A 19961-nucleotide genomic window follows, 5' to 3' on the forward strand; every position below is an offset into this window, starting at 1 on the left:
CGATCACCTGATTTGACTTCCTTGATATGTCGCTTACATTTGTGCATTCAGCAGAATGGAAGACATTTTGAAAATTGTACACCATAATTTGTAAACAATTAAAACTGTTTGTACATTTATGTGTTTTAAAACACTAACCATTCTTTCGTTTAATAGCTCTGGCGGTGAGGGGAGGGAGGTGTTTTTTTCCAAATCGACTGTATGGCACCAGGAAGGGTTCTTTCTTATGAGAATGGACATTATTTTAAAAAATTATACAAAATAGTTAATTTTTCGATGAACTCGTTACTTATGAAAGACCCTGTATATTCCTACTGAAAAAAAAAACTGCTGTACTGACATCTATATTTTCTAATTTTTCTTGCTTGAGATTGGAACAAGATCTTTCATATTACTGCATTGTGTACTACCTTTATATTTCCCAACTGGAGACTTGAATATGAGGCTTTTAGAAGTTTTATTTTTCTTTTTAATAAAAAACAGTGATATTAACATTCCAATAAATCATTTTAGAGTTGATAAACTTGATAACATTAGGGCCTGCAGTACATATGTACATGTCAAAGATTCATTGCCACTAAATTCAATAACTCACTTTCTAGTTACAAACATATAGAGGTCTAACTCAGGGCGCTGTCCTCAGCATAACTTTATTCAATATTTATATAAATGACTTACCCTCCCTATTAGAGGAATCAAACATGAAAACAGCACTATTTGGAGATGATATAGTTTTGTGGACTTCCGGATCTTACAGACATAGAGACAAAATTCAAAATTCTGCTCTTAAAGCTCTAAATCAACTACATGAATGGAATACATCAAATTTGATGACACTCAATTTAAGCAAAAGTAACTACCAAATATTTTCACTCGGTAAAAAAGAAAGAGAATTCAATATCCAATACAATGGCCAACACCTTCCTAGCACTTATGAATCCAAATATCTTGGAGTTATTTTCGATAGTAAGTTAACATGGAGCAACCATTTGAAATACATTTCTGAAAAAGCTCGTAAAAGATTCTCCCTTCTAAAAAGACTAGCAGGAAAGAAATGGGGATGCTCTAGGAATACTTTGAACACTACATACAAAATGTTTATACAGCCAGTGCTGACATACTGCGGAGAAATTTTAATTACTTCACCTTTCATAAACGACATAGAATATGTTCAAAACCAAGCTCTCAGACTCATTACTGGCGGAATCAAAACAACGCCAATAGATTCTATGAGATTCCTCACTAGTATTAACAGCATCAAAATGACAATACAAGAAAAAGCACTGATTCAATATGAAAAACTTATCAGATTACCAGGTAACAACTGGCATCCATACAGTCCTCTTTGTAGATTGAAAACTCAAAAAAGTTTCATATCCATTGTTCAAGAATTAAAACAGAAAATCGTATCCCGAATTTAAAAGAAAACTTACAAATTAAACCAAACCCTTTAACTCTATTAAATATAGAATATAATCTAAATTTAACAGAACAAATACTGAAATCAGAAGTAAACACTGAAATGCTGAAACAATTGTCTTTAGAGACAATTAATATTAAGTACCCTCCACAAAACTGGCTTCATTTATACACCGACGGATCCTTGACCTCCAGAGAACAAGGTGCCGGTGCAGGTGTTACGTGCTGTCTCTTCTCACTTTATAGATCACTTGGATATGGAACAACAAGTTTTGATGGTGAAATCATTGCAATAAATGAAATACAAAGTTCCAATATCTTTATGATTTGTTGAGAATATTCATCGTTGCAAAGTTAGTAGAATGGCTGAGATTAAACAGGTGATAGATTGTAAATCTATTAAGGAGAACTGCTTCTCTTCTACTATCAAGAACGAATAAATTTATTAGGGGTCTTATATTCATATTTCTCAGGAATCTTCTATGCCACATCAATAAATTTAGGAATGCAGTTATATTGTCAGACTCCAAAGCAGCTATTCTGTCAATCATCTCTAAACACACACCTTCATCTCAAACAGCAGAAATAACTAAAATGCTCTCTCAATTATTATCACTCAATAAAAGAATTATATTCCAATGGATACCATCCCATTGTGGAATCCTGGGAAACGAGAATGCAGATGCTTTAGCAAAGAAGGGCAGCACTGCTACTTACAGACCTGTTACTAAATCTACGTATTACTCTGTGAAGAGATTTATTAAATCTACATACTTAGACTTCAACAAACAAAATTTGATAACTCAATCCCCAGGGAAAAAATGGAACTCTCTGCATCAAAATCCACAGTTAATTCCCGATTTACCATGAAAATCGTCTGTAGCTGCATTTAGATTGGCAACAGGCCATGATTGTTTGGCCAAACACCTGCATAGAATTGGAATATATCAGTCCCCTAACTGCCCATTGTGCAACTCAAACCAAGAAATGGATTCGGAACACCTCAAAATCTGTGCTTCAGTGGCTAGTCATGATAATATCTTTGAAAAATATTGGAGTGCAAGAGGTCAAATGACTTTATTGTCAAATGCCTGGCATTAGAAAACAACAACATATGTATAATTACAGGTCAAGTGAGATTGAAGTTAGTGCTGTTGTCAATTAAATTCTGTGCTTTCCATATTGTAAATCCATGGCGCTACAGCCCAAGAAGGGCTAAGACTGACCAGCCAGCTGCTGGCCTCACGTCCACATGCCAAAGCAGAAGTGGACGATCATCCAATCAGTATAGAGGTATGTATGTATTTATTCACACTGCAAATGGGTACATACCTGGTGGCAGTGGTTGACATGAACAAGAAGATATTTTCGCATCTGTGACTCAGTGTAGGGACACAATCTAAAGTAGGTATATATGGTGTTTCTCCAAAGATAAAACTCAGTTTTAGTTTAGATATAGTAGGTATATTACATTGAATTTCATGCACAGGTATTTGCAAACCTGACCTATGTTCAAAGAGGAGACTGTACGGTAAATTATCACCTGACTTTATTCGATTTGACATGGAATGACTCATATTAACAATGAGAGCCACTGGCGTGGCTCAGTCAGTTAAGGCGCTTGCCTGTCAGTCTGAAGTTGCGTTCAGGTGCGGGTTCAATTCCCACTTGGGCTGAGTACCTGGTTGGGTTTTTTCCGAGGTTTTCCCCAACCGTAATGTGAATGCAAGGTAATCTATGGCGAATCCTCGGCCTCATCTCGCCAAATATCATCTCGCTATCACCAATCTCGCCAAATATCATCTTGCTATCACTAATCTCGATGCTAAATAACCTAGTAGTTGATACAGCGTTGTTAAATAACCAACTAAAATTAAAAAATTAACAATGAGCAATGCAGGGCAATCACATAGTGATGGTGTGTATGAGTTTAGTACACCACTGAGTATGAGCTTAGTATCGTGTGGTTAGCATGAAGATCCCCCCAGCCATTATAGCTGGTTTGCGAAACCGAATTTTCACTATCATAGCTTCCCAAGTACATCATGATGCTGAGTGGGCACTGGTCCCGTACACTGGCCGAAATTTCATGGGAAAATTTCTTCTTCTGTAACGCGTGTCCTAGGCAGGATGCCTTAGACCACGACGCCACGGCCGAGGGACACTTTCCATATTGTTTCTCTATTTAAATTTAAGATGTTAGACAAACTGTTGGCTAAATGTTACAAGGGTGTATGTAGTAATATTTCTGATACAGACATAGAACCTTGTAATATTGAGCCAGCAAAACAATAATTTGAATCTTCTTTTTATTTAATTATATTTTTTTTGTGATGTCTTTATTCATTTTCCCAAGTTAATAGATATGGTGAGCACATAGTTATAGTTATTCACCACCAGAAGCTCTAGTGATGTTCGGCTAACAAGTTGTCAAGCACTATTAACACACAATTTTCTTACTGTATTAATACGTATACTGTGCTATTACCAGTAGTAAAAACTAAGCGAACTTCCTATATTAACCTTCTTCTACAGAAGAAAGTACTTATTATGCACACAAATCATAGGTCACACTACAGAAAAGCTAGCAACTTTATGCACAACACCAACTGTGACAGAAACGCAAGGAAACAAAAGGTTTGCTTACCTTCCCTCCAGGTCCTGTGCTGCTGCTTGATGCAGGGGAGTGCAGCCATCCACATCCTGTTTGTTCACGTGACTTCCAATTCCAACCAATGTAAACACACATGGATACTGGCCTTGCGCAGCTGCATAGTGCAAGGGAATTCGATGCCGTGTATCATGCAGCTGGAAGTTGGCACCACTGCTCACAAGCAGATCAAGACACTCAACTGACCTTTGGGAAAGACACACTAGTTATTGCAGCATGATTTCCTCCTATCAAAGAAAAATATTCTTAATCTCAAGACAAAGACTACTTTGTCCAATACTATTCTCTAGGTTTAACTGCATCAGCAGACAAAATGCCATGTTTGAAATGTGTACAGCAGTTTAATTTTTACAAATACAGTTGATTTGGATTCATAAACTGTATATGTATTTACGAAAAACAAAATAGCTATACTACCCCATTATTCTGAGTGTCACAAATGAGATGCAACCCTTGGCATTACAAATGAAGGGCTTGGTGCAAGAGGGAGGTAACTCCAAAATTCACAAAATAGACCATTCTGATTTCACCTTTTCATCTTATCCTAAGGCTTTACTTAGCCTCTTTGTCTCTCGAATATGTATCAGTTGTAATATATTGTATTGCTTCGTTTTGTTTTACTCACTTGTATTGTTATATACTAATTTTTTTTAAATATACAGTTCAATAAAAGAGGACAACATATCAGATATACCAAAAAGTTGATATATTTGCATGATACAAAGAACTTTAGTTAATTGTTCTTTGAGAGATTCATACTGGAATAATTCCTTAAGATTTTGGGAAACACAAGTAATTTATGAAATCTGACAGTAACACAATACAACGAAAATTATGTCTATCAGAAAGCTCTAGAACAACTATTGCTGTATTCTTCCAAAGTTACGTAAACTATCTTCTTTCCTAGAATACAAATAAGTACACAACTGTAATATGAATCAGAAGTTTCTTCAAGTTTTATAAAGAGCGAAGGTTTAAATTCCTGGTGATGTCTTTAATTGCTCCATCACAAGTAATTATCCATTAGTGGTGAGTTAATGAAATGATTTCAGCAGAACATGGAACAAAGTTAATAAAAATAAAGTAACGAACAAAACTAGAATAACAGTGTTACACATTCAGGGAGGTACAAAGAAATTAAAATATACAGAAAATCTAAGGGTTAATGCACTCAATACTAAAAGTAAACAAACCAAACCATATCAATTTTGTACAACATAAAATTTTCACAACAATCGTCAAAGTTTTTAACCTTGTGCTTTAACAAAACTCACCCTTTGAAGGCTGCTAAATGCAACGGTGTTTTACCAGTGTTATCCTGTGTGTCTAGATCAACACCCGCTTGCAGGAACTTACGACAGCACTCCACAAAGCCTCCAAGACAACACATGTGCAATGGTGTCCGACCTGCAGGTACAGTGAAATCTTACTAAATGGTCGTTATACTCAGCACTCGCTCGTTTTTTCCATTATACTGTGTTCAGGGATCACTTTTCTACTGGATTTCTTTAAAAATTAAATGTTAAACCCTTAAAATATTTCTTCCATTAACTGCAAATTATCCACTGTACAATGAAGGACAATCACAAGAATTACAGGGTACAGTGTTCTAAGGCTGTGTCTCAAAGCTACATTTACAATTGACGTGAACTAGATTGTTGACTAAATAGCTGGATGTGACATCAGAAGTTACTATCCAAAGCTACTTAGTGCATAGCAATCAAGTTCGTAGTACCTCGTAAACAAAAATGCTTGCTTGATTGATGACTTGCACAGTAAACAAACGTGGATATCTCATTAGCAATTGGGGGTTATGAAATCTGAAGATGCTTTGGAAATAAAATGCAAGTTCAATGTAGAATAATACATTAAATTCGAACATTGACATTGTTAGTGCCTGCTTTACATTTTTAAATATTGTAATATTTCAGGTCTGAATCATTTCCACATATATTTCAACTGTTGTTAGCAAAAGGTAGTTTTCATAGATATCTTTTGAACATCTTTCTAAGTTTCTTTTCTAGGGTCTGAGGAAACTATGTTCAGTTCATAAACCTGAGAATCACGTTTCATGAATTGTTCACTGGGAAACTGTTTATAAACGCAGAATTAAAATTTCCAAAAATAACAGCTGATAATTCTTAATGAAACTGCATTAGGACACTGCCTTCTTAATTTAGTGCTATATCATAATGTCATGGTTTACAGAAAAATAGTATATGAAGGCGGCCATGATTTCAGCATACATGTTCAAAGCTTTCTAGTGTGTAGTTTACAAGTCAGCTAGTTGCTGGTCATTAGCATGTACAGTGAAACCTGTCTATAATGGAACCTGTACTAAACGGAAACCTTGCCTTAATGGGAAAAATCCGAAATTTACGTTCAAATACATATAAAATAACCTGTATTAAGTGGAGTCTGTCCAACACAGAAACAGAAGCTCATACTGACTGTGTTTAACGAAATATAGTCTCTCAGTTTATGTGTTTTTATTTTTGTATGTTCCTTATAACACTTTTTGCTTGTTAAATTTTCTGAGCATTGGAAATAGGATTCAGTATTGAGAAGCAATGTAAGTCGCAATTTTAATGGTATACAGAAATGAATCACCCTTAAGTTGCAAGACAATTACTGTAAAATGTTAACAGTGTTGAGAAGTGAATGATCCTACATTTCATTCAACAAACCCTTTGCCTTGAAATTCTACCTGTATCGGGACAGCCAGAGCTTTATGTTAGAACGGTACATACCTATGAATGTCTATTTTTACTAATCTCTACAAAAGTGTCTTTTGTATGTACGAAAGCGAAAATAAGAGGTAGTGAATAGGTACAGTAGCATGCAAATTAATCCGAACAACATAATTACTTATGCAAAACACTCAAATGGGATAAAAAAATGATCTAAGACATACCTGAGTAATCTACAGTATGTGGCCTCCCTTGTTCCTAATAACAGCTCTGAGACGATTTGGCATGGATTCCACTAATTTCCCACAAATATTCTTCATTTCTTCATCGCGAAACCCCAATGAGGGCAGAAATCATCTTCTCCTCTGTAGAACAATCCATTTTTTGCATTCTTCTTTTGCAAATTGACCACAAGTTCTCAATGGGGTTGATGTCTGGTGAGTTGCCTGGCCAGGGGAGTACCTGAATAGTCTTCTTGTTGAAGAATTCTGTAGTTTTTCGAGACGTATGGCATGGTGCCAGGTCTTGTTGGAACACACCTCTGCCATCCAGAAATGATTTTTGCAGCTGGGGTACGATTCTGGTTTCCAATAAGTGAATATATTTGTCAGAATTCATCATTCCCTTGATAGGTATTAATGCTCCAGGCCCTTCATGTGTAAAACAACCCCAAAACATTACTTTAAGGGGGTATTTGGGTGCTTGTTGGAGATGAGCTGCTGTTACTTTTTCGGATCCTTTCCATACGTAAGAAACACGGTGGCCGTGAATCTCGAAATCAGACTCATCGGAAAAAAGTACATTCTTTCAGTCATTCACTGTCCAGTGTTGATGTAATTTTGCCCACATTAAGCATTTTTTTGCACATAACAGGGGTTAGCAGTTGCTTCCTAATAGGCTTACGAGCCCTTCGTCCAGCTTCCAAAAACCTATGCCGCACAGTTGTGACGTAAATATTCGCCCCAGTGGTAGCCATTAACTCGCGGGTTAAGTCGACAGTAGTTAGTCTAGGATTTAATTTACTTTTCCTGACAATTAAACAATCATCTGCAGGTGAAGTCTTCCTTTTCCGGCCACAGTTTCCTTTTTTCTGGGGTGTGGTGGATCCAGTCTCCCTGTATCGTTTTATGATCGAATTAACAGTAGCAAACCGATGTGACATTCTGCAGCAATTTGCCTCTGTGTCATAGAAGAATGCTCTGCTAATGTTATAATTTTAGACCGTTTTTGTGGAGTTGTATCCATTTGTGAAGACGACAGAATGTACACAGGATTGCAGTATTAAGTCTTCAACACAACTGAAATGCTTATAAGTACAAAACGACAGGCAAAATGTCACATATTATAAAAAAAATAATGACAGACCTTCAACAATGGAATTACACGTACTACAGATGTCAATTAAAGCGGTATGAGCAGCTGTGAGGCCAACAATGACAGAAAATGTAAAAATATGTCGTGTTCGGATTAATTTGCACGCTACTGTACTGTATCATTGTCAATGAGGGAGAGTCCTCTTTTAAAATTGCAGTTGCTCTCTGTAAGATCGGTTAGTGTGCAGTGGTTCCCTTACTTTCTTGATCGCGGATCCCTTTTGACTGGAAAAAAGATTAACGGATTCTCAAATTAAATTAAATTAAATTAATCCCTAGATTAATATAGATATAAATTTAATATGCCTCCATTTTATATTATGTATATAACATCGACAATATGTCTACTACATTAATTACCATGCATAGCCATGAGTTCATAAACATGCAGTAGTATTTATAAACTGGGTGTATTTTTATTTTAGTAATATGCATAATTGAGGACTGTTTTTGCAAAACTTGCTAACTGCAAAATTTGCAAAATTGAGATTTTGATGAATTCGTTAACATAAAGCAGGCCTCTACATGATGTTCAAAGCATCTTAGTAAAATTGGGTTATTTCTCTTCATTGTAGTGTGTCAAAGTGTGATAGTTTTTTCAAAACTTGCTTTCTGCTATAAGTGAGACATACAGCAAAACTTGCTTACTATAGTGTTTTGTCTCTCCTGTAAAATTTAGTTTTATCAGTTAGCAACTTTTGCAAAAACGGTCCTCAATTATAAAAAAATTACCTTCAAACTGCTTATCCCTCCATTGGTCGCGTGGATCACAATAGTGATCCAGTAGTTTATTTTTGATTGGTGATTCGATATATCAGCACTTATCATGTCTATCATCTGAGTACCTTTCCTTTGTATATTTCTTTACTCCCTCAGTTTGTTGTTGTAATTGACAACTGTTAAGCAAATATTCTTTTTGGTGCGTAATTAAGTTGGTGCATTCTATATCAGCACTTATCAGATCTGTCATCTGGTACCTTTCCTTTGTATTGTAACTTTTTTACTCTATTTTTACCATCACACATGTCAACAATGTGACTTTTATTCTTAATAATTTATCCTACAACAATGGGTACTCCACCCAATGCAGCAACACATTAGTCGTTATTTCACTCCACACGACGACAATGACAATACATATATATTATTGAGAAGAACAACAATGTACTCCTAATTTCAATGAATATTCACAAAGCACTATGTGCAGAACAAAACTGTCACTTCTCAATTCACAGTTCGCTTGCCCTGGCTAGTTCTTCTAGGTCACTGTTCAAGTTCACAGCACGTCGAACCCCGGTTTTCTGGCTACAGTCCACGAGACGTCGAACTCGAGTCTTCCCAGTTGCGGTTCTCTGCACGTCGAACTCCAGATGCTCTCGAAGGCTGGCTTCCTTGCTCGCTCGAAGACTCACTTGTAGACTGACTTTCGTTGGCAACTCATGGTGTTATTTATTTACCACGAACATCTAGAATGTTCTGCGTCGCAAAGCTTCTGGACCTCCACAACTATCTGTTTCCAGATGCTTCCTTACTTCTGCCCAGTCACAGTCGCTTTTTCTCCCCCCTCACTCTGTACTGCGTCTAGCCTCAGGCGTTTGTGTTTCCGTTTCCTCACGCCTTCCTTCTCGTCAGATGTGCACGCAACTCCCCAACACGACCAGAATATTCCAAACGGATGCTACAGTATATTTCTTTACCCCCTCAGTTTGGCACTGTAATTGACAAGTCGATGGCTGAGAACCAGACTGTTCTAAGTCCAACTTTTTTAAGAAAGAAATCTGTGTTTCATTGTGTTCCAGTTCTTGTCTGCATATATGAATCGAACAAAATTGTAAATATTCCTCTCCATAAGGTTTGTATGAAGCTATTCCAAATTGTTTCATGAAGCTTTGAATGTCAGGAGCTTAAAATAGCTCTCCTGAAAAAAAAAAAATAGTAAAACAGACTTGGAACAGTCTGGTTCTGGGCATCGAAGTGTTAAGCAAAACTTTTTTGGGGAATAATTAAGTTAGTGCATTCTTGGATCACAATTGTGCTCCGTGGAAACTTTCTTAGCCTTTAAATTTATGTTTTTACAGAATTTATTATAATAAATGTTTGGAGAAATAATTTATTGTTATGTGAATAATGAAAAATGAATGCAGTTATAGTCTGTTAATGTGTAATTTAACCAGAAAAAGTAAAAAAAAAAATACATGTAAAAATATTAACTTTAAATATCGATCACCATTGTAAACCACACGACCACTGAAGAATTAGGTGAAGAATGGTGTTATTTCCTAGTTTCACAAATTTCTTTCAAGTTGGGTGAGATGGAAGAAAGTTGAATTCTCATATAAGGGGATATAAGTGCACTTAGGTTATTTGTGAGAAAATGTGGTTGAAAGTACTTAAGATTTTGTAAATTCCGTGAAATTTTTTATTTCAATTTTAATGTGTGATGTGGTGTATCCCTTTGCCACTAAAATTTTAAATGTTTCAGTTTTCCTACGATACACTTAACTCATGTTCTTAAAAATGTCACTTGTATACCCCTTTGCTTCTGATCCCCTCATATCCGATGTGGCATCCAGGTGATAACGGCATTTTAATTTTGTTGCTGCACATCGTGAAAATCCTACTTCGCACAGATATGTTGTTGGAAATGGGAGGAGTTTCGCCACTGCACATTTAGAAATTTCCGAATATTCCTGAAGTAGGTTACACCAGAATTTGATGACAGAAAGTTTGCTAATCTCTGTTTCATCATATATTCGTTTGTTGGTTGATTCACCCGTTATTAAATTAGCGCACTGGGGTGTGATATATGACAAGGTGATCAGCTGGTTTCTGAATTTGTAGAACTGTCATTTTTATTGTCTTTTATTAACCATTGATCCACTGAAGTCGACCTGGTTGGCGAGTTGGTATAGCGCTGGCCTTCTATGCCCAAGGTTGTGGGTTCGATCCCGGGCCAAGTCGATGGCATTTAAGTGTGCTTAAATGCGACAGGCTCATGTCAGTAGATTTACTGGCATGTAAAAGAACTCCTGTGAGACAAAATTCCGGCACATCCGGCGATGCTGATATAACCTCTGCAGTTGCGAGCGTCGTTAAATAAAACATAACATTTAACATCCATTGAGAAAATTAAAATTATTCGTAATATTAAATTAATATTATTATGTTCGGAATCAAAGACACGTGGTTATTAACACACAGTTTAACACGAACACTTCACATAAGCCTGCTCGTACTGAATGAATAAAAACTGACTTCACAATAAAAGTAGCAGAGGCAGAACGCAAGCATAATGGTCGAAATTAGTTTCTTTTCAAAAATACGTGTCAAAATTTATTGCTGACTAAATAACATTGTCAATCAAATTTATTTTACAATTAAGACATTGTCTCCAAGCACGGTTTTACAAAAACTTACTCTTTCACTGTTGGTCTCGAGAACTAACTAATAACTCGCCACCCTCCCCAAGCAGACAGAAATGTTCAATAGAATTGACTACCTTAACTGAAAAGAGAAAGTCATGTTTTTTACAACAGCTCAAAGGCCTGCTCTCGCAAGGGTGAGATCTGGTCATCTACCCTTGCCAATATATTAATTTTCACAAGTACAAATGCGTACAGTACTGTACAATCACATCGAGAAAAACGGTAGTTTTATGTTATTTATTTCAAAATATATATTACCAACTGCAGATCCCCTGATAAGTGTTGGCGGATCCTGGATCTGCCGAGCACACTTTGGGAACCGCTGGATTAGTGTATTTATAATTAACAATGACTATAAAGCAGAGAGCTGTTCTCTATCTGAACACGAAAGTTAAAGTATTTGAGGTAAGTGAAAAAGATAAAATGAGTTTAAAGTAGTTTGTAGAGAAATTTAAAGTAGGAAAAACACAGGTGTACGAAATTCTAAAATCAAAATTGGAAATAAAAAACGAGTTGTTGAGTGGAAATGGTTCTGTGGAGAGGAAACCGAAAGACACGGAGAACAAAGACAAATGAAATCGTGAGGGACTGGTTTGTAAGTTCAGTGTGTCTGGACCCATTCTGCAACAGAAAACTAGAGAGGTAGCAGATAAATTAGGAATAACAAATTATGTTCAGAAAATAATCCTTATTTCCACAATTAAATTACGCTCAGAAAACAATCTGTAATTATTTCCACAACTGAGTCCAGTAATTCTTTGCAAATAATGCATTCCCTTGTGAAGATGCAAAACAGTGAAAAGCTAATTGATAACATTTTCTTCTGTGAAGTTTAATAAAGTGTAATAAGAGTGTAATATATTTTATTATGCGTATATGGTTCATCAAAACAATAGGAGAACATCGCACATTAGATGCTCTACAGAATTCCAGTACACGATAAGTATGTAAAACATGACTTATTTTACCTTAACTCAATGGAAACCTGTGCACAACAGAAAAAAAAAGTGGTACCATGTGACTCCGTTATGGACAGTTTCACTGTAGTATAGACTTTGAGACATGGCCTAAATATCCATTACTGGTACTGAGTTGCAAGTCATGGAAGGAATATAGTAAAGGGAGTAGAATCTTTCAGCATTTCATATTCCTGCTCAAGACATGTTCATTTTTCTAGTTCAGAGAGTAACCTCCAACTCAATGATCTGTAATGCAGAGCAAAAAGTGATGTTAAAAGCACAGAGTCCTCCATATAAACCTGTACAATTTTAATGAGTTATAATTTCTCTCTGGAAGCTAGTATAAACTTGAAATTAAGTTCAATGATCTCAGTGACTCTGGGAGAATCTATATTGGTACATCTACCATCCATTATTGACTATTATGACTATTGCTGGCTATTAGTAAATTAGTCTGCAGTCTCTGTATCAACATGTACTGAAAAACAGACCATACAGATCATAAGGTATTCTAAAATCCAAAACAACTACTTAAAAGTGTTTTTAAGAACATTATGCAGACTCAATCAAATGTAAGTGTGCTAGGAAAAGAGAGGGAGAAAATTTCCAATTGGTTACAAAGAGAATGTGAGTTCGTTGTAAAGTCTATACACTGTCAATATCTTATACAGCAGTGGTTTTCATATTCTGAACATGTAATAATATTACAAGTGGCACTTTGTATTTTGCTACATTTCTTCTTATGGTTAACAGAGAATAATGTAAATAAATATAAGCAGGCTGTCTTATTTAGGACAATCTGCAATTCTTTCAGTCTACTTTTTCTCCTACATAGTGCAAATATAAATGTAATAATAATTTTCAATATTGTACCTTCATAACCACGCTTGTTTGGATCTGCTCTAAACGCCAGCAGAGTTCCACTAAGTAATTCATGGCCATAGAGTGCAGCTATGTGTAGTGCTGTGCATCCATCCTTATCTGTGCTGTCTACAATAGCACCTGTACACAAAATGAAATTATTTTTACAAAACATATTCTCGACCTTCACCAAACTTCATGAAAACAAATATGAAAAGGTCTTCTGTAGATTGGGAAGAATGTAATGATAATGTAAACATAAGGAAATCAGCAGTCTCGCCTTAATCATGCGCTCACACTCAGTAACTGTGGTTGTGATTAGTGACATATATACTATATAGGCCTATACATATACAAACAGAGTGTTAATTAAGTATGGGGGACTTAACAGGCTTATCCATTGATTAATTCATTCATTTTACAAAAAGAAATCAGTTATTTTGGATTGTTTGCCCTTAAAGAATAAACAATACCCTTAAATTGTGATAACTGTTGTATAATTGTTCAGTTACATCATCATGTGTCACAAAATGTTTCACTGTTTCTAAAGTAGCAGCAGTGTCATTAAATGACAAGATTTGGAAAGTATAATTATCGTTTCATATTTCCTAAGGTTTAAAATATGATCGTGTAAGTGTAATAAGCGAAAAACGTGTATCTAAAATAAACATGGAAAGTATAGGAATTCTGCAAGGACCTCAGAGAAAAACGTGTTAGTGTGAAAAATGAAAGATATGAAAGAAATTTTACTGTATTTCTATTTTTGAAATTCAACTTATAGATGAACAATAAGCAACATTTAGATAATTGAAGTATCCAATATGAATAGCAATTGCCACTTAATTACTTCGTAAGAGAAGTCTATTTCGTTAGGTCCACTATGCCAACAGTGTCCTTGAAACTAGATCTGGTGTCCGAAAATTGAAACAGTCAGAACTTGCAAAACATTACCAGCATTCCACTTTTCTACAAGATTAAAATATTCACAAAACTAGTCGATTGCATTTCGAATGCACACATCATTGAACAAACAGTAAACACAGGAGACTTGGGTTTGAATCTTGATATTATCAAGTTGAAATTGAAGAGAACAAAGATGGTACTGGAGTAGATTTTCTCGGTATATTTCTAGTGTCCTACCATCATTTCACAATTTCTCCGTAACTCGTCATAATCTGTAACAGCAATACAAAAAGCAATAGAACACCGTTTTACACAACTTCCCTTCTAAATGAGGCCAAATCAGACCTTAGTATTCCTGTCAGGAGGTCCTCCTCTCTGCTGTGCATCTCTAATAGCCAATTAAAATATTGTATGCAAATCTGACGTTCATCCTCCATACAATGCTGAGTATGAGTGCATCTGTATGGATACAGATCTTTCTCCCTCAGAATATCATGAACGAGACAGATGCACTTGAATTGTTCAAGCAATATGGAGCATGCTCAAAGTATTATCCTCATTGATCATTGCCAGATCCCTCTTCTCTAACTGAGGTGTTCGGCAATCCATTGGACGACCACAATCTTGAGTTGGTGGGCACCAACCATACCCATTTTCCTCATGTATTCATGTCCAGTCATTCAAACACATGGCAACTAGAGATAGGTAAAAAAAGCTGAACAGTTTATTTGAAACTGTTTCGATACAATACCTGTTCCAACTGTTCCAAAGAGTGTTACACTGCTCCAGTGATCACTTCAACGTTCCACATGGTTCCAAGAGATAAACAGTTCAATTTCTAAACAGTTTTCATCTTCTTTGTTGTCTGCAAAGGCCATGTATAGCGCTATCATTGACCTCCAATAGAAAGTAGATATAATATTATCCATGTTCCACACGGCCTTCGTGCAACAGTAGCCTATGTAGGATCGCGCAATTTAATTGTATGAATCAAATTCCCTAATAAATCTGATATTAATTATTAGCTGTCCATTGATGGAGAATATGTTCATGGTGCCCTAACATAGTGTTAATTATTAATATACTGTGAAAAATATCATCAGCTGCCATCATTTTTTTAGTAGCTTATTTTACGATGCTGTATCAACATTTCAGGTTATTTAGCGTCTGAATGAGATGAAGGTGATAATGCCGGTGAAATGAGTCTTGGGTCCAGCATCGATAGTTACCCAGCATTTGCTCATATTGGGTTGAGGGTAAACCCCAGAAAAAAACTCAACCAGGTAACTTGCCCTGACTGGGATTCGAACCCGGGCCACCTGGTCTCGCGGCCAGATGCGCTAACCGTTACTCTCCTAGGGTTATATTCGTTATTTTTATTAAAATCGATTTATTTTGAATTGTAATTATTTACTGTACCCTTAACAGTAACCTACGAAAACTGTCTTTCGTTATCATAATACACTGAATAGCTCATTTAAAGATGATTCAAGAGCTATGAAACATGTTCCCGAAGCAGATCAGAGGTTGAAACAGTTGGAACACTTGGAACAGTTGGCACTGATGTTGAAAACATATTCTTATGAAACTGTTTCTTTGAAACTGTTATTTTGGAACAGCTTCGTTCATGAAACAGTTACAGTTGAAACTGTATCTTAAAAAGAACAGTTTATTCCATCTCTAAATTGGCAACTATGATTGCGTACAACATTGGAACAATTACCACTCTCATCCAGGTTGTAACAGTACTCCACTGAACTGTACGTTTCCATAACAATGCAATAATGAAACAAGTCCACACCATAATCGGAGAAGCTTTAAATAATGCTACCAATTGGGTGCTCTTTCTCGTGGTTTGTTCACATCCTGTGCTGCTGGTTCTTATAATGTGGAGTGTGGGTCAACAGATACCTACTGTTCTCGTGTAACTTACATCATAATCACTGTTGACAACATGTGTACACAATTTGGTTTTGCTAGCCACTTCAGAAGATGATTTACAACGATCAGTCTATAGTTTAAAAAATAATAGCTGATAAATATCACATGAAAATATCCAAGAAAAAAAAAAAATTAATGGCATTTTGCAGCAAAGAACCTGTACGAAGCAAAATTTGTTTAAATGGTAACATTTTAGAAAGGGTTAATGAATTCAGTTATCTTGGTTTCAAGCTTTCCTTTCTACCTCATCTAGATATCTAACAAAAAATGTTTAAATTCAATAAATCTGCACAGGCATTATCAACAGTATAACGAAATCTTCTTTAGTCCAGAAACATACCCACACTCATCTGTACAAGACCTTAGCAAGACCTGTCCTCTGTTAAGGCAGTGAAACTTGGACCTTAAGAAAAAGCGATGAAAATAGAATTACTGCCAGTGAAATGAAGTTTATGTGCCGAACAGCAGGATACACTAAATGGGATCATATAAGAAATGACGACATCCTACAAGAACTGGAAATGAAAACTGTACTGCAATATATTCATCAATATCAAGGCAAATGGCTTCACCATGTCATGCGTATGCCTATGTTATGCCCCGCTAATTTAAGGGATATTTCATAGCAAGTTTTACGGACAGCACCATGTATATGCAAGTCCTTGACGAACAGTATGCGTTTGCATATAAGACGCCATATCTGGACTCGCATTGTCGAGCTAGTGGGGAGAGCAAAGTCAGCGTTTCCTAGCTTTATCTTCCACGCGCTAGGACGCGTGCATGATTAGATTGTTCCATAGTCCTCTCTTGCTTTCAAACCCATATTGAAATCAGCTGATAGCAGGAAAATCCATTATTTTCTGTATGTTAAATTAACGCAAATCCAGCGTTTGCGTTGAGAGTAAAACTGGCGTATACGATATACATCTCAGCAGTAGCCACGCTTTTTCTCGCGGCCCGAATAGCGTCATGATGTGACCGAACTCATAAATACCAAAGGCCTCCACAGGCGCGCCCTTCCTCTTTCGAGTGCTCACTTCGAACAGATCAGTCAGTTTTGTGGTCGCAAGTCAGAAGACGGTGAGAAGCATGTAAGTCAACCAACAGAAGCCGGGACCATGGTGTCCACCATCGTCAACCCTACTTTCGTCTCATGTACTGTAAGTTATAATATTTCATCTTATACCAATTGCTACTAGTGTCGAGAGTGATATACTAAATTCTACTAGTGTCAGAGTAAATTATACTACATAGAATATAATAAGGAAATATCAGTGCTTGAAATTCAGTGAACTGTGTATACTTCAAAGTTCTACTTTGATCGCATTTATTTAAGACATAATGGATTCTTCCGAGGTTTTTGAATGGTACTACCTCACGAGATATTTTGATGGGCAATATTATTACCAGTATTCGGGCATCCAAGCCGAATGGTACCTGAGTCAACAAACGCCTTTGTAGACAAATTCTTTAAATGATTTTGCATTGTTTCAGAAGTTTGTTCGACTAATTGCACCTTACGTAACCAAGCTAATGCACTGAAGTTTCCATATTATTTCATTGTTTAATCAACTGCATTCAAATATAATCAATGAATTATTTTACCATTTTGTTTTCATTTAAACTCATGTAACTGAGTAGGTATACCAAGTAGGTATATCCTAGATTCTCTTTTATTGGTTAAATAAAGTAGAGTCAAGTAAAGTAACAAGAAATATACATAACTAACTAGACCTGTTAAACATTTTGCAACTATTCATAACATAGCTAAATAGCTAAATGTATAACTCATGTATATAAGAAAGTTTTACAATATATTATAGTATAACCAGTGAAGTGACTTATCTGATTTGATTAAGCTGATATTCTTTGAGCCTCATCCAACCTGTGATCCTGTTCTTCAATACGCAGTACCTAGTTAAGATAATAGCTCGACCATTACCATCCTGAAATATCCTAACGTAAACAATAAGAAACTGGTATCAGAAATACCTTGACAAAAATAATGCTTGGTAGGGCAGAACCACAACATAATAATTTGGTGTCAGAATTTAATTTAGCATCGGCCACAACAAAGTTGTGCCTAACAACAACAAGGCACAACACCTAGAACAAGGATTCCTCGAGCAATCTTGAAGTACAGACCAACAGGGAAAAGATGACTGGGTTGCCCTGTGAAGAGATGGCAGGAAAACTTCTAGACCGAACAGTCCTTCTAGGACTATAACCAGTTAGGAAGATGATGATAACATAAAAGTGATTTGAAAAGTCATGGGGACTCCTTTAGAGGCATTTACAGTAATATTTAGGCTGTCGTCCTTGCCTAAAACGTCGTATCACTTGTCCCCATTTGACTTGGGGTCAAAATTGTGAGTTAGAGAGTTGGTTTCAATCCAAATTTTAATTGCCTTGATCTGCTTTATCACGACCTGTGATTACTGAACGACATTTCTCGTACACTCGGTACATAGAGCACATAATGAGCCACTTAAGCCTAATAAGTGTATGGACCCATTCTGGATCCGGCTCTTGAAAAGCCAAGTCAAGCCAAATGTGAGCAAATAGTGGAAATAAAATCTTCTTTTAGAAACTCCAGGGGAAAAAAAATCATGGCCCAAAAGGTGGTTAAGTATTCAGAAATAGAAAATGTACTGCAATTTGTAATGGAATTACGTAATAATGGAATGGAAATGCAGTCTGACATAAAATGCTGAATTATCAATCAATCAATCAATCAATCAATCAATCAATCAATCAATCAATCAATCAATCAATCAATCAATCAATCAACCAATCTTCTTAATGTATCCAGCATTTATAACTTATGAATTATATAGCATATGAAATCGCAACAAATATGGACATCTAAAGCAAGCAGAGACTGGGTCTGTTCTTTTATAAGAAATGAACTTTTGCTTAGTAAACGAATACTCATTTGCCACCAGATGCCACAAGACTTCGAACATAAAATAATAGAATTTCATAAATTCATCATTCAACTGAAAAAAGTAACAATATTGTCTGTTGTCACAAATAGAAAATGCAGATCATATACCGATTGTCTTTGATATGTTGACGAAAACAACTGTAAAAAAAAAAAAAAAAACACTAATATGCAAAAACATTTTGCGAGAAAATGTGTTACACAGAGATGCTAGCAATAATATTAGCTAGAAGGAAGTTATTACTGTACTCTTTAAAAGAAACAGGATGGCAAAGCTTAAATTAGGGCCTACTTAAAGGTATTCATGTAAGAGTTCAAGAAAAGTGAAGATATGGTGCATGATTGAGTGTGGACAGTGTAGTATAATCGTTCTGTATGTATGGTGTTGTACATTACAAATTACTGACGAAAGATGTTGTAAGCATGGAGTTGTCTCTTTCCGTTCCATGAAAGAATTAAAGTGTGTTGTACATTACCAATGAATTGCTACTAGTGACTTCATATCAATAAACATACTATAGATTGACAAATCAAATTGAAACCCTGACCGAGTTACTACGTGAGCATTGGCTGTCTTGGGGAGAAGCAAGTGAGAAAGCACAGGGGGAAGGGAGAGAGCACTATGCACAATGTACTTGCAGGTCCACTCACAGTTTGCCAAACCTGCTAACAAAAGCATTAAAAGTTGACTAGCTCCTGCAATGCTAACATAATGGAACCTTCCTAGCCGACAGTCGAGGCAAAAATGAAGAATCTGTTATTGTGGTAATACTGG

The 19961-nt window shown here is 36.0% G+C and overlaps 1 protein-coding gene across 3 annotated transcripts in view; it reads right to left on the minus strand.

The window, feature by feature from the left end:
- LOC138698725 (serine/threonine-protein phosphatase 6 regulatory ankyrin repeat subunit A-like) overlaps positions 1–19961 on the minus strand; it is a 193841-nt gene that overhangs the window by 141831 nt on the left and 32049 nt on the right. For all 3 annotated transcript variants that reach the window (XM_069824948.1, XM_069824939.1, XM_069824957.1), the window contains exons 7-9: positions 13411–13539; positions 5365–5497; positions 4067–4276 (exon numbers count right to left, since the gene is read on the minus strand). In XM_069824948.1, coding sequence (XP_069681049.1) covers positions 4067–4276; positions 5365–5497; positions 13411–13539 — 472 coding nt within the window. The remainder of the gene's footprint in view (positions 1–4066; positions 4277–5364; positions 5498–13410; positions 13540–19961) is intronic.

The sequence above is a fragment of the Periplaneta americana genome, chromosome 1 (assembly GCF_040183065.1).
Source record: "Periplaneta americana isolate PAMFEO1 chromosome 1, P.americana_PAMFEO1_priV1, whole genome shotgun sequence".
Lineage (NCBI taxonomy): Eukaryota > Metazoa > Arthropoda > Insecta > Blattodea > Blattidae > Periplaneta > Periplaneta americana.